The sequence below is a fragment of the Carlito syrichta genome, unplaced genomic scaffold (assembly GCF_000164805.1).
Source record: "Carlito syrichta isolate Samal-C Ts95f unplaced genomic scaffold, Tarsius_syrichta-2.0.1 Scaffold289651, whole genome shotgun sequence".
Lineage (NCBI taxonomy): Eukaryota > Metazoa > Chordata > Mammalia > Primates > Tarsiidae > Carlito > Carlito syrichta.
In genome coordinates, this window is record NW_007233747.1 from 1 (window position 1) to 14,459 (window position 14,459).

At 39.9% G+C, this 14,459-nt stretch overlaps 1 protein-coding gene across 1 annotated transcript; it reads right to left on the minus strand.

The window, feature by feature from the left end:
• Positions 1 to 447: 447 nt before the first annotated feature.
• LOC103256484 (zinc finger protein 658-like) lies at positions 448 to 12,484 on the minus strand. Its single transcript, XM_008054336.2, has 6 exons — positions 12,449 to 12,484; positions 12,307 to 12,346; positions 11,613 to 11,671; positions 6,646 to 6,772; positions 6,296 to 6,391; positions 448 to 2,117 (listed from the first exon to the last, which is right to left on the minus strand). The coding sequence occupies exons 3-6, from the start codon at positions 11,619 to 11,621 to the stop codon at positions 448 to 450; spliced, it is 1,902 nt and encodes a 633-aa protein (XP_008052527.1). The 5' UTR covers positions 11,622 to 11,671; positions 12,307 to 12,346; positions 12,449 to 12,484.
• Between the last annotated feature and the right edge of the window lie 1,975 nt (positions 12,485 to 14,459).

A 14,459-nucleotide genomic window follows, 5' to 3' on the forward strand; every position in this document is an offset into this window, starting at 1 on the left:
CAAAAGCCAACTTGCTGTGGAAATCATCTCAATCCCATCTTGCCATAGACCAAGGAGACTATGCTTAAGGGCCAGGACAAAATGTAATAGATATCATTATCATCATATTCTCTGGTCAGCCCACCTGGATGAATGAGATCGGGATTTTCAACAAGATATGAGCCTAGTGGAAAATGTTAGGGAAAACAACTTTCCAGTCTACATGACAAGAGTTTCTCTGCTGTGTGGTATAAAGTAAGGCATGAGTTAATTCAGGACTTCTCAAATTCATGATGTGTTAGGGTTTTCTCTCTGGTATGCATTCTGATGTGATGTACTCTAAGAGCTGCCTTACGAACAAAAATGTTCCCACATTCACCACATTCATAGGGTTTCTCCCCTGTGTGAATTCTCTGGTGTACTCTGAGAGTTGAAAAGTGGGCAAAAGCTTTCCCACATTCATTACATTCATAGGGTTTCTCCCCCTGTGTGAGTCTTCTGGTGTGCACTAAGGTATGACATCTGGGAGAATGTTTTCCCACATTCATCACATCCATAGGATTTCACACCTGTGTGAATTCTCTGATGCACTTTAAGGGATGAGCTAAGGGCAAATGGTTTCCCACAAATATTACATTCATAGGGTTTCTCCCCTGTGTGAGTCCTCTGGTGTGCACTAAGGTTTGACTTCTGGGAGAAACTTTTTCCACATTCATTACATTCATAGGGTTTCTCCCCTGTGTGAGTCCTCTGGTGTGACATAAGGTGTGACTTCTGGGAGAAAGTTTTCCCACATTCATTGCAACAATAGGATTTCACACCTGTGTGAATTCTCTGATGCACTTTAAGGGATGAGTCAAAGGCAAATGGTTTTCCACAAATATTACATTCATAGGGTTTCTCTCCTGTGTGAACTCTCTGATGTGCACTAACATATGACTTCTCAGTGAAAGTTTTTCCACATTCATTACATTCATAGGGTTTCTCCCCTGTGTGAATTTTCTGATGTGCTCTAAGCGCTGAATTACGGGTAAAAGTTTTGTCACATTCATTACATTCATAAGGTTTCTCCCCTGTGTGAATTCTCTGATGTACTCTGAGGGCTGTATTATGGGTAAAAGTTTTCTCACATTCATTACATTCATAGGGTTTCTCCCCTGTGTGAATTCTCTGATGTGCTCTTAGACCTGAACTGAAGGTAAAAGATCGCCCACAATCATTACAGTCATAGGGTTTCTCACCTGTATGAATACTTTGATGTGCTTTGAGAACAGAAATACGGGCAAAAGCCCTTCCACATTCTTTACATTCATAAGGTTTCTCCCCTGTGTGAATTCTCTGATGTGCTCTGAGTGCTGAATTATAGGCAAAAGTTTTCTCACAGTCAGTACATACATAGGGTTTCTCACCTGTGTGAATTCTCTGATGTGCTTTTAGGGCTGAATTACAGGTAAAAGATTTTCCACATTCAGTACATTCATAGGGTTTCTCTCCTGTGTGGATTCTCTGATGTGCATTGAGGTGTGTCTTGTGAGAGAAAGTTTTCTCACATTCAATACATTCATAGGGTTTGTCACCTGTGTGAATTCTCTGATGTGCTCTGAGATGTGATGATGTGAAGAAAGTTTTCCCACATCCAATACATTCATAAGGTTTCTCCTCAGTGGGAATTCTCCAATGTTCTTTAAGACATGCCATCTTGAAGAATATTTTCCCACATTCACTGGCTTCACAGAGTTTCATCTTTGTTTCTATTCTCTGATGTCCTATAATGGGTGACCTGTAAGATTTCCCACAGTCATTGTTACCATAAGTTTTTTCCTTAGTGTGAATTCTCACATGTTCACTAAGGTTTGACTTCTGACAGAAAGTTTTCCCACATTCATTACATTCATAATGTTTGAATCCCACATGAGCTCCAGAATGCTGAATAGAGTGTGAACTTGTACAAAATGATTTCCCACATTCTTCGTATTGAAGTTTCTCCCCTGAATGGGTCCTCTGATACTGAATGAGGTATCCTTTCTGCTCTTCTTTACTCAAGGTTTTATCATTGTCATCAATGAATATTACTTGACACAGAGACTTCTTTTGTTTTTCCTGGATCTCTTGTATGTTGTCATCAATTTTATGATATCCTAAAATGAAAAAAATTGAAAACGTATTATAAATCTTACACTTTTCATGGAGAGGGACTTGTACCCATGTTTTGTTATGTATTTTATTTTATTTTTTCTGGTCATGTTTCCAAAGACTGAAAATATGCACAGACAGATTCTCTTTCTTGTTCCTCATCTATAATGTTTAAAGAAATAGGTATTATTTTCATCCAAGATGGAGTAGGCCTTTTCCTCCCAGATCTTCCTTCTTACAATTAAAAATCCTGGCAAGAAAAAAAAAGATGAACAAACATACAAAGACTCTACAAAATAGAAAAATATGAACCTCAGGACTTAAGAAATGACACAGCAGAGAATTCCAAAGCTTTTCTTTCTGCTTCCCATATATCCTAGACAGAGTGCTAAAGCAACCTACAATCTGGAGCCAGCAACAAAAAGAGCTCCAAGAAAAAAAATCCTGTTTCTTCTAGCCAAAAGTAATTTAACAGAACCGAAAACATGTTTGACATCATCCACATATTCATGCAAAACAAAAATGGAATGCTTCTGTGGTTCCATGAAGGTTGACCAAGAAGCTAACCTTCCACTGCAACGGATACAGATGATCTGTGTGCTCTTGTAATATTTCCCTCCATGATCCAAATGGGGAGCTCACAGGAAAGATCATAAAGGATCCTGAGAAAGTTCCAGTTTCGGGATATGCTGGAAGACGTAACAGGAGCTGCTGCCAAAATTCTGCCTAGAAATATATTCTTATTGGCCACGCTCGGTAGCTTAGCTGTAATCCCAGCACTTTGGGAGGCTGAGGCACGTGGATTGCCTGAGCCCGCAGGTTTGAGACTAGCCCGGGCAACTTGGCGAGACCTCGTTCTACAATAAATTAAAAATTAGTTGGATGTGGTAATGCCTGTAGTTTCGGCTACTTGGAAAGCTAAGGTGGAAGGATTGTCGGGGCCTAGTAGGTCAACACTGGGGTGGCCTGGACGATTGACTGAGACTCCAAATCAAAAAAAAAAAAAAGAAATATATTCTTATCTAATTTATGGAACAAATATATTCATCTGCAAGGGCAAGAACAACAAATCTGTTTTACGGCACTAGCAGGCACTCATAGCAGCTAGAGGAAGAAAAGCAGCACAGAAACATGAGGCAGGAATACCTGGTAGGCCCAATTATAGGGATAAGAGATAAAGTAGCTCTTGTGATAACCACATCTTCAAACTCAAGGACACAGTGCTTTCAATAACAGCTAAATTCACATTTTCTCAAATGCACATGGAATTTTCAGCAAAATAGAATGCATTCTTGGCTGTCAGACAAATCTTGGCTGTTAGACAAATGCATTCTTGGCTGTTAGACAAATACAGAAGAACAGAAATCATACAAAAGATGTTCTTGAGCTTCAGAGAAGCTATACTAGAAATTAATAAACACTTTTTTACTTGGAGATATACAAAATATTTATAAATGATATTCTTCTAATATACCCATGGGGTGAAGAAGGTTCAAATAAGATATTTTGAAGTCTATGAAAACAACACAAAAATACAGAAATTTCTGAATGCAACTAAAGCAGTGCTCAGACATAAATATGTGGTTTAAAATTTTTATATTTGAAAAGAAAGATCTGCGGATACTTAAGTTCCTACCTAAACAAACTAGACAAAGAGAGACAATTAAATCTAAAGATAGTAATGGAAGAAAAACAGTAAATATTAGAAAATAAATCTGAAAAAAGAAAACAGCACAGAAAATCAAACCAAAGCTTAGTTATTTAAAAAGATTTTTTTTCAATGATAAGCAGGGAAAAAAAAGTCACAAATTAGCAATATCAGAAATGCAAGAGGGGAAATTACTGACACAACAGACATTCAACAGATAAGAAAACAACATGGGTGAATATAACAAATTAAGGTGGCTTAAAAAACAAATATTTATTTTTCTCAGTTCTAGAGGCTGGAAGTCTCAGAAGAGGGTTCCAACACAGTTGCATTCTTGTGAGTGACCTGTTTGGGTTATAGGCTATTCTTGTATAGCCTCACATGCTGGAAAGTAAGCTAGCTAGTCATGGTATCTTCTTGTGAGGGCATTTTAATCTATCTTTTTTTTAACCAGAAAAGCAAATAACTGTATTTGAACACTCTAGAAAGAAGCAGTAGGAGAATATGGACTGTAACCAGAGCGTGTTTTTTGGATTCTTAGAACTTTATTCCTTTGTTTTAGAACACCGATATCATATTATTTGTTTCAGTAATTCAAATCCTTAAATGTTTTCTTTTACCTGTGATCTCAGGCTAGACTTTAATGTACTTATTATCTGAATTCAAACCTGAATGATAACAGAACATGAAATCTAAATTATTTTACTTTTATTGACTAACAACTTTAGCATTCTTCTATAACAATGTTTCCAAGTTTTGTATTTAGAGATAGCTTATTTAGCCAGTCAATATGCTCTAATCATTTACATATAGTGACTGGGAGATATGCTTGATCTATATTATGTCAATCTTTATGTAACGCCATTTGTTACCATGGCTCACAACAAAAACTTTCAATAAATGTACATCACTTATAATAATTTAGATGATTTTACTTTTTCTTCTAGGAATTTTATTGAAAACTATAACTTTTTTAAATTTCTGGAATCATTTATTAGTATAGACAAAGGCTAAGGTGCATATGAAAAGATGTTTGACATCATTATTGACAAAGAAACTGTTATGGACTGTGTCCCATTCCCAAATTCATATGTTGAAGAACTAACCTCCAGTAATACTGTATTTGGAGACAAGGCCTTTAAGAGGTAATCCAGGTTAAAAGGAGGTCATAAGGATGAAGCCTTTATCCAGTAGCACTGATGTCCTTAGAAGAAAGGGAAAAAACACCAGGGTGCTCTCTCTCTCCCTTAGTGGATACGCACAGGGGAAAGGTCATGTGAGAAAACAGCAAGAAACGTGGCTTTCTGCAAGCCAGGATAGAGAGGCCTCACGATAAACCAACTTACTGGCATCCTGATCTTAGACTTTCAGCCTCCAGAACTGAGTAAATTTCTGTTGTTTAATCCACTCCGTCTGTGGTATTTTGTTATGACAGCCCTAGCTGCCTAATAAAGAAAAACAAATCAAAATCACAAGGAAATACCACTTCACACTCACCAGGATGCCTGGAATCAAACAAATGATGGTAAGAATATGGAAAAATCAGAATCCCTATGGGCTGTTGTTAGGAACAGAAAATGGTGATGTCACTTAGAAAAACAGCCTGGCAGTTCCTTAATCAGATAAACGGAGGCACCACACGACCCAGAATTTCATGCCTAGGCATAAAAACATATGTCCATGCAAAAACTTGTAAATGAATGTTCATATCAGCATTATCCATAATAGCCAAAAGGTGGTAGTCCAAGTATCTACTGACTGATGAGTGGAAACACAGGCAGTATATCCAAACAATGAAATAGGATCTGGCCATAAAAAGGATGAAACACTGACATATGCTATAACATGAACCTTTTAAACATTAAGTTATGCAAAAGAAGCCAATCACAAATGATCACATATTATATGATTCCATTTATACAAAATGCCCAGAATAGGCAGATCTGCAGAGACACAAGTAGATCAATGTCTACTTAGAGCTGGAGGAGTCAGGAATATAAAAGCGTGACAACTAAAGGGTACAGATTTCTTTTTGAGGTGATGACGTTTGTACATAGAGTCGTCCCAGGGAGGATTGGATCTACGACTCCTATGAACACCAAAACCTATGGATGCCCAAGTTCTTGATATAAAATGGCACAGTACTTACATATAACCTATGCACATTCTCTGGTATATTTTAAATCATCTCCATATTACTTATACTTGCCTCATAAAACAGAGACAGTAGACAGTTGTATACTATGTTGTTTAGGGAATGATGACAAAAGTCTGTTCATTTTCAGTAGAGATGTGTTTTTAAAAAATAGTTTCAATCTATAATTGCTGGAATCCACGGATGCAGAACCCATGGATACAGAGGGCAGACTGTATCTATAAACACATTAAAAGCCATTGAACTATACACTTTGAATGAATTATATGAGATGTGAATTATATCTCAAAAGGTGTTACCTCCCCCCCAGAAAAACTTTTAAGGTGCTCTTCCACTAAGATCTAACTACCCCAAGGCTCCTTCTGTCAACACTCACTCACCTGGGTACTTCCGGTTTAGGAATTTGACTTCTAGGGACCATGGTTCTTCTCCTTGCTCCAACTTGCAGATAACCTTGGGTTTGGTAATGCAGCACCCTGCAATGCAATACTTGAGGTATAAATGGGCCATATCCATGAGCACTTGGATGGAAAAAGACACAGCTATAAAAGCATTAACTGAGAATATTCATCTGATGTTTTCGAAGGGAAGATAATGACAAAAACTGTTTGTGTTTCTGTAAAGGTTTAAATTACAAAGCCTTTAATCTCTATAAAGAATCTATGGTCTTGATAATTTTTTTAAAAAAGCAAACATGCCACAGAAGGAGTCCCATGGCAGGTCCGCTCACCCACTGCGACGAGGTGGCCGTAGTTCTCCAGCATCACATCCCTGTATAGGCTCCGCTCCCCAGGGCCCATCTGCCACCACTCCTCCCGGGTGAGCTCCACGGTCACGTCCTCGAATGACACTGATCCCTTCAGCAACATATTTTGTTCAAGGTCTCAGAATTAGGTGACACAGAAAATACCTGAGAACTTTTCCTGTTTACTCTTGAGGCTCAAAAACGGTTGGTTATAGAGGCTTATTTTGGACCAAATTTCACCTTAAAACTGTCACTCAGCTAGTTTAAAAGGTTTCTAATTTACCATACCACATCTATATACATTTATGAATTCCAGATGTTTTTAAGACAGAAAAATTCAATGTAATTAAATCTTGTACAACTCTTCTTGCACATTCCCGGGATGATCGTATTCTCTACAAAGTTCATATCCTCCTTGAACATCATCCCTGTAAATACTGGGAGCCAAGGAAGAAAGACATGTGAGCACCAGAGAGATACCTGACCAAACTTATATATAAGTAAATATATGAAAATACAGAAATCTAGGGCTCATGAAGAACAAGGAACAGCTTACAAAGAAGTTGGAACTAATGAGACCATAGTAAGAAAACACTATGTACACTGAAGTAACAGCAATCAACGTAAGAATAGGATATAATCACAGATCAGAAGCAACCATCTGATGATTATTGCTTGAGGTAACAACCTAGTCTAGCTGTGTGAGAAGCCCCTCTCTCTGTCTTTTTGTTTTATTTTGTTTCTAATTGACAGAAAGACAAATCTTTCAAATAAGATCTCACTTATACATGGAATCTAAGACAGTAAAATGCATAGAAGTAAAGAAAGAGTAGAATGGCAGTTACCCGAGTCTGTGGTAGACGGGGAGAGGAACAGGAGATGTTGGTGAAAGGATAGAAAGCTTCCATCAGACAAGAGGAACACGTTTTCAAGATACTGCACAGCCTGGTGACTCTAGTTAATAATAATATAATGTATGTTTCAAAATAATCAGCTTCTTGATGATGCCAAAAACGGACAATTGAGAAACAAAAGGAAAAACGTATGAGACGTTTGGTTCAGGTTGCCACAAAGGGATGAGTGAGACATAAACCTGGAACTGCCCTTTAAACCAATATACACGATTTCAGAGTACAGAAGGCAAGTCTAGGATGAAGACAAACACTTGTGAGTCATTAGCATTCTAGCTGGTAACTGAAGTTGTTAGAGACAATCAGACAGCTCCTTGAGCACACTGGGATTAAGAAAAAGTACCAAAACAAAAAACATTTGAGGACCACACATACTGAAGAGGCTGGCAGAAGATGTATATGCAAGAAGTCAGAGAAGAAGGTTCCTGAAAAATAGTAATAGAATCCAGAGGATAAAGTCTTAGAAACTAAAAAAAAGGGAAAGTTTCTATATCAAAAGACCTCAAATTCAAGCTAACAAGTGATGTCAGCAAAAATACTGAAGTTGAGAAAATTCTTCCATAAAAGTAATGAGAAACTGGCAGCAATTACAGAATCAACTTGTTCTGCAAGTTAATCAAAGGCTTCAAGCAATCTATATAAGAATATTTATGCCAAAAAAATATATACATTATGCCTGTAATACCAGAGGACTGCCTGACCCCAGGGGTTCGAGAACAGCCTGGGCAACTTGGCAAAACCTCGTCTCACAATACACCAGATAATTAGCTAGGCGTGGTGGCACACACTGTAGTTTCAGCTACTAGGAAGGTTAAGATGGAAGGATCACCTGAGCCCAGCAGGTTGAGGCTGCAGTAGCCGTATCACTCCAGCATGGATGACAGAGTGAAACTTCAATTGAAAAAAAAAAATTGGAAATGTCTTTTAAAAAGGCTGCAACTGTGGGAGAACCATAGTTCTGCATCATCTTAACCTGTCCTATTTTCATCCATCTCTCTCCAGTTCCACATTAGCTTTGAGAACCAATCATCTGAGATAAGAGGAAAAACCAGCAGCCCGGCAATCACTGGAGGAGGCAGAAGTGGGTTAGAGCTGTCAAAGGTCTGTTCCCAGAAAACTGTCATCATTTGACTTAATGGGATGGTTCCCTTGAAGACCTCACTTGCAAGGCTGATTACTGAACTGACTCAGAGTTTTCACCCAGGATGAAAAACCTGTGCTCCAAGGCATTAGTCAAAAACATTCAAAGGCAACTTTAACTTACCTGCTACCTGGGGTGGTGGATAAACAGTTGGGGTAAGTAATCACCTAATAAAAAGCTTTATTTAAAGGACAAGCTAGAGGATAAAATGTCCAGAAAGGTTTTGAAAAACTCTGATATATTCCTGAGAATTGAGAAGCCTACCTATATGCACTGAGCTGAGAATATGCCCAGGACTGTGATATGATCAGGAAGGACATGAGAAGGCTCTAAGCTGTCACTTCTGAGTGACCTTAAGGTTTGGAGAAAGCAGGAAGTGAAGACAAATACAGAGTTGTACATGGCCTGGATGACTGCTGGAGAAATGCCACAGCATTCACAAGGCCCAAGGAAAAGACTGGGACACTTGCTTGGTTTCAGGCATTTAAGGAAATTTCTGCAGAGTCTTCAGCTGCCTCACACAACAAACACAGGCACTACTGAATTAGTTTTAAAAAGTAACTGGAAAGGCCAGGCACAGTGGCTCATGCCTATAATCCCAGCACTTTGGGAGGCGGAGGTAAGAGGATTGCCTGAGTCCAGGGGTTTGAGACCAGCCTGGACAACAAAGCAAGACCTTGTTTCTACAACAAATAAAAAAAATAAGTCAGGCATGGAGGCATGTACCGGTGGTGCCAGCTACTTGGAAGGCTGCAGCGGAAGGATCACCTGAGCCCAGCAGATGGAGACTGCGGTGGCAGTGAACATGCCACCTCACTCCACCCTGGGTGACAGAATGAGACTTCAATTCAAAAAAAAAAAATTCACTGGACAATTTTCAACAACAACCCCTAGGAGGAGAGAAATTCTTCTAGAGTTGCCATATTTTATTAAAATGTCCTGTTTTCAACAACAAAAATTATAAAACAAGGCCGGGCACAGTGGCTCAACCTGTAATCCCAGCACTTTGGGAGACCGAGGCGAGAGAATTGTCTGAGTCCAGGGATTCGAGACCAGCCTAGGCAACTTGGCAAGACCTCGTCTCTACAATAAATCACAAAAACTAGGCTGACGTGCTGGCGTGCATCTGTAGTTAGAGCTACTTGGAAGGCTGAATTTGAGGGACTGCTTGAGCCCAGCAGGTCGAGGCTGCAGTGGCCATGAGCATGCCACTGCACTCCAGTCTGGGTGGCAAAGAGTGAGACTCCAACATAAAAAAAAAAAAAAAAATACAAAACAAGAAAAAAAAAAAAGGTAAGACCCATATGCAGGAAAAGAGTAATCAACAGAAATTGCTCCTGAGGAAGCAGATATTGGACTTCACTAGATAATGAGTTTAAATCAGTTATTTTAAATATGGTTAAAGACCTGAAGGAAATGATATCTAAGGACTGAAGGGAAGTATGTCACCAAATAAAGACATAAAGAGGCAGAAATTATAAAAAGGGACCAAACAGAAACTCTAAAATTAAAGAGTACAATAACTAAAATGAACATTTCACCAAAAAAGTCCATTCAATAGCAGAGCTGAGTAGGTGGAAAAGAGTGAAGTAACTAAGATAACATGTCCATTGAGACTGTGCAGTGAGAAACAGAAAGAAAAAAGTAATAACAAAAAAATGAACCATAGGACAACATCAAGCTTACCAACATATGCATACTGAGAGTACAGGACAGAGAAGGGAGACAGAAAGGATCTAACACAATTTTTGAAGTAACAGTGGCCAAGAGGTTCCAAAATTTGAAGGACACGATTAATCTACACACTCCAAAAGCTCAACTACATGTAAGATAATCTTGGAGAAAAAAATCCACACCTGGATACATTATAATCAAAGTTTTAAAACAGCCAAAGACAGAGATAATCTTGAAAGCAGCAAGGGAGAAGCAACCTCTCATATTCAAAGTTGATTTCAAATGAGAAACTATGAAGAACAGAAGGCAATGGGATGACATATTCAAAGTCAGTAGGACGAGAGGAGATGATGAGTCCATAGAGATGGCAGCAGGGGAAGGACATGCCAGTGGCAAATATCACTCAGAGAGAAACATTTCAGGACAGAGTGAGAAACAGAGGCAAGTGGTGAAGAAAAGCCAAGTGAGGAAAGGATAAGACAATGCCCACCGGATTTGATTATAATCCAGTAGGGTCAATGGAAGCCACAGGCAAGTGGGAAGAACAACCAAGGCATCACACAGACATTTGAAGTTGAATGCAAAGTGTGGAGACATCTGAAAAAGAACAGAATTTTAAATCATCTGCTAAACAACCTGAATATCATGAATACTCAGAATATTTATAGTGTGTGATTTTTAAAGACATTCAGTTGATTCATCGCAAAAATGTCTCATTTAACCCCATGTTTGAATTCTTGAGAAGTGAGTGAGTAATGAGTGAGTTAGTGCTCAACATGACAGTTTCTACTTCTATTGAGGAAAAAGTAAAGAAAACATTCTATGCTATGTAATGAGTTATTACTAAATCACCGACTTGTATGACAAAAATTACATCAGGTTATCTTCATCTTTATATTTCATGAGGAATCAGTTTGCTTTATCTTTCTCATCAATGTAAACCATTACATAATGTCTGACCCTCTGCCAAAGTAATTAAAAACCACAGAAATAAATGTGGAACTCAATTTGGTAAATGTGTACCAGCAGATCACCTGCATCTATCTACCCACATGCCAAGTTTGCTCTGCTAGTCTTTTGTATTTCTGTATCTTCTGTGAATGTGTCTGACCCATTTCTGTCTCTTCTTTTTCATATTAAAATACAGACACATAAACCCTTACAAAATCCTTAAAAAAAACCCTTATGAAAGTTTGCAAAACAAACTGATTAAGAACCAAACTCACCTGAGCCATGTTCACTTTCTGCTGCTCCTCGGAGAGAGTAGAGGCCTGTGAAGGTTCACCTGGAGAGGAGGAAAGAACAAGGGGGTCATGAGAGACTTGGTCTGCCTTAGAGTTCCTTTAGAGGAGTTCTCAATTATGACAGTTACAATGGTTTTCCTGGTACGTAATCCCATTATGATCGAGACGTGTCTGCATTCACCTGCCTAAAATTCGCATCACACCCAACTGGAGAAAAGGTTTCCCAATGGGGAATGTCACTTTGACTCTTGAAAAGGGACAGAAGGACCACACAAGGGTAGCAGCACTTGAATGCACTCTCTGATATTAAGTCCACTTAACCCTGCATTTTTCACTGGGTGTGGTAAAAACTGTATTTTGTTAATTTAGTAACACTTTATGTTCCTTGTGACTACCTGACAAAATTGTAAAATACAGTAGAAGGTTAACTTAACATGTTCAGGTACACTGAGGTGAAACCCTCTATCCTCATGCAACCTAATAGCCCCCCAAAAAGCAACTCAGGGGGGATTAGTAAGCAAATTCTTACTGTCTTTACACCCTGAGTTAGAGCTTCCACAGAAAACTCTAAAATAAAGATGAAATGTATACAAGGAGTATGTTTTTCAACTTTTTGTTCAATAATGGTTCCTGATTCTTAAAAAAGACCTTTTGATAAGATGCTTATGACACTCACCTGTGTGTGAAGAGCACCGTGCTTAGTTCCTGGGTCTGCCCTGGGTGATTATACACAAGTCATTAATTTCAGGCCCCAAAAGAGGAGGAACCCCAAAAGCCCCAGAATTTATTTATGAAAAAAATGGTGTACTTATTCTTACATGTTCAAACTTCAGTCACCCTGAAAGCACTCTTCGTTTGATGCAAGAAACCTATTGAGACACTTTTTCCACTGCTCAAAACAGTTTCTACACTTGTCAATTTTGGTGCCTTTTAGTGCTTCTGCTGTTGTTTCACCTCTTCCACACCCACAAGATGTTTCCCTTTGAAGACTTTTTCCTAGAAAAACAGAAAAAAGTCGCTCTGGGTGAGGTCAGGTGAATAGGGAGGGTGGGGTATGGATGTCATGTCATTTTTGGTCAAAAACTAATGAATACTCAGGACGGTGTGGGCAAGTGCACTCATAAGCCACCATAATGAAATGGGCAAATGTGTTGAGTCAACAACAACAAAAAATCATAATAACTAAAGCCAAACACAGCCTCTCACAACAATGCTAGCTGGTACACTGATGCTGGTGGGTTCCTAGAACACTTACCTAGTGGGAAAAGCCTGTACGACAAGGGGTCTGCCCTCCAAAAGATGACTGATTTTTTGGGGGGGTCCCCCTCATATTTTGGGGTTTCCAGCATAGAAAACTCCCTCCCTCTGGTATCATTTTGTTATTATCTATGTTCAAGAAAGAAGGAGTGTCTGCATAACTCTAAATGCCACATATAGTAATGAACGTGGTGTGACAGCTACTCAAAGTGCAGAGAAAGTAACGGGAAAATGAAGGAAATGGGGTGTTGTTTAGGAATTTGTCAGCTGACTACATCTTCTCTGGACACCATGGCTTCACTAGCCCTCTAGTAAAGTATCTTTTTCTCCTCAGCTTGACATTCAACCCCCTCAACCCCAGGTCACCACCTTCTGCAAGTTAGTGCACATTATCCCTGGTGACACAGTCCATAACAGCTCCTGAATGTGGTAACATTATAAGTCTTACTCATGCTACGCAGCAAACCAAGAACTGCCTCAGGTGAAGCAAATCAGAACCTGCTCCTTTCTAGAATCTTCTGCCTCTGTCCTGAAGCTCTGGAACAGGTCTCTGTCAAACGGGCCATTCTCAGTGGCAGGATCTGGCATGGACTCCCTCTTTCCAGCCTCTTGTACAGTTGCTTTCTTTCAGAAGGGCTGGGACTTGGGCCTGAAAAAACAAATTCACTTTACCTAAAACTTTCATCTAGCACCCTAAGCCTGACTCTTTTGGTATTCACCATAAATGTGCTACCCAGTACTGTAGCCATTAGCTGCATGCAACCATTGAACGCCTTAAGTGTGGCCAGGGTCACGAGTCAAGATCACATTTTGAATGTAATGAGTCAAGGAAAACATATCAGTAAAATTGGCTCTGCCTGCCTCTTTTGACTGTAGCTGCTGAAAAATTCTAAATGAGGCTTGTGTTTTTCATCGCCTTTCTACTGGATATCACTACCCCCAAATAGGAATCTGTTCACTTGAGGGGAGAGGCAGCCTCAACCGTGCTGGAGGGTCCAGGACCCTCAGCCCAAACCATGGAACTGGAGACTGCACACATCTCAGGATAGAGTTTCCACTTGGTGAGATTCTGTTCGTTCAGTCACATAGGGAGATCTGAGCACTGACCCCTCTGAATAAGTGCTCCCAAGGTTTCAGGCTGGTACTGGCAGCCCCGGGTTTCAGGGAGGTCCGCTGTCAGGAAGAACAAGAGACAGGGAGTCAAGCCCACCTGGATGCACCTTCTACCCTCTCACCTCCTAGCTTGTGCCCTGGGGTGTCCACCCTCGTGAAGTCCCCTGCACTAAAAACTAAAAATAAAATGGCACGTGTATAACGACCAGCAGGGTCGCTGCGAGAGTTCAATGAAACGTCAAGGAGGAGGACAGACAGGTGTCTCCTGAGGACAGCCGCTTCCAAGCCACACAGCGATGGTCACGAGCACCGGATGACCAGTCTGACCAAGGACGACCAGTCTGACTAAAGATGACCGATTCGTTTCTCAGAGCCACCGCATGAGCGAAGGCCGCCCCCTTGGGTCCATCGACCACGCCCTGCACGCCCGGCCCGCACTCCATCCTCCCCTCCCGCTCC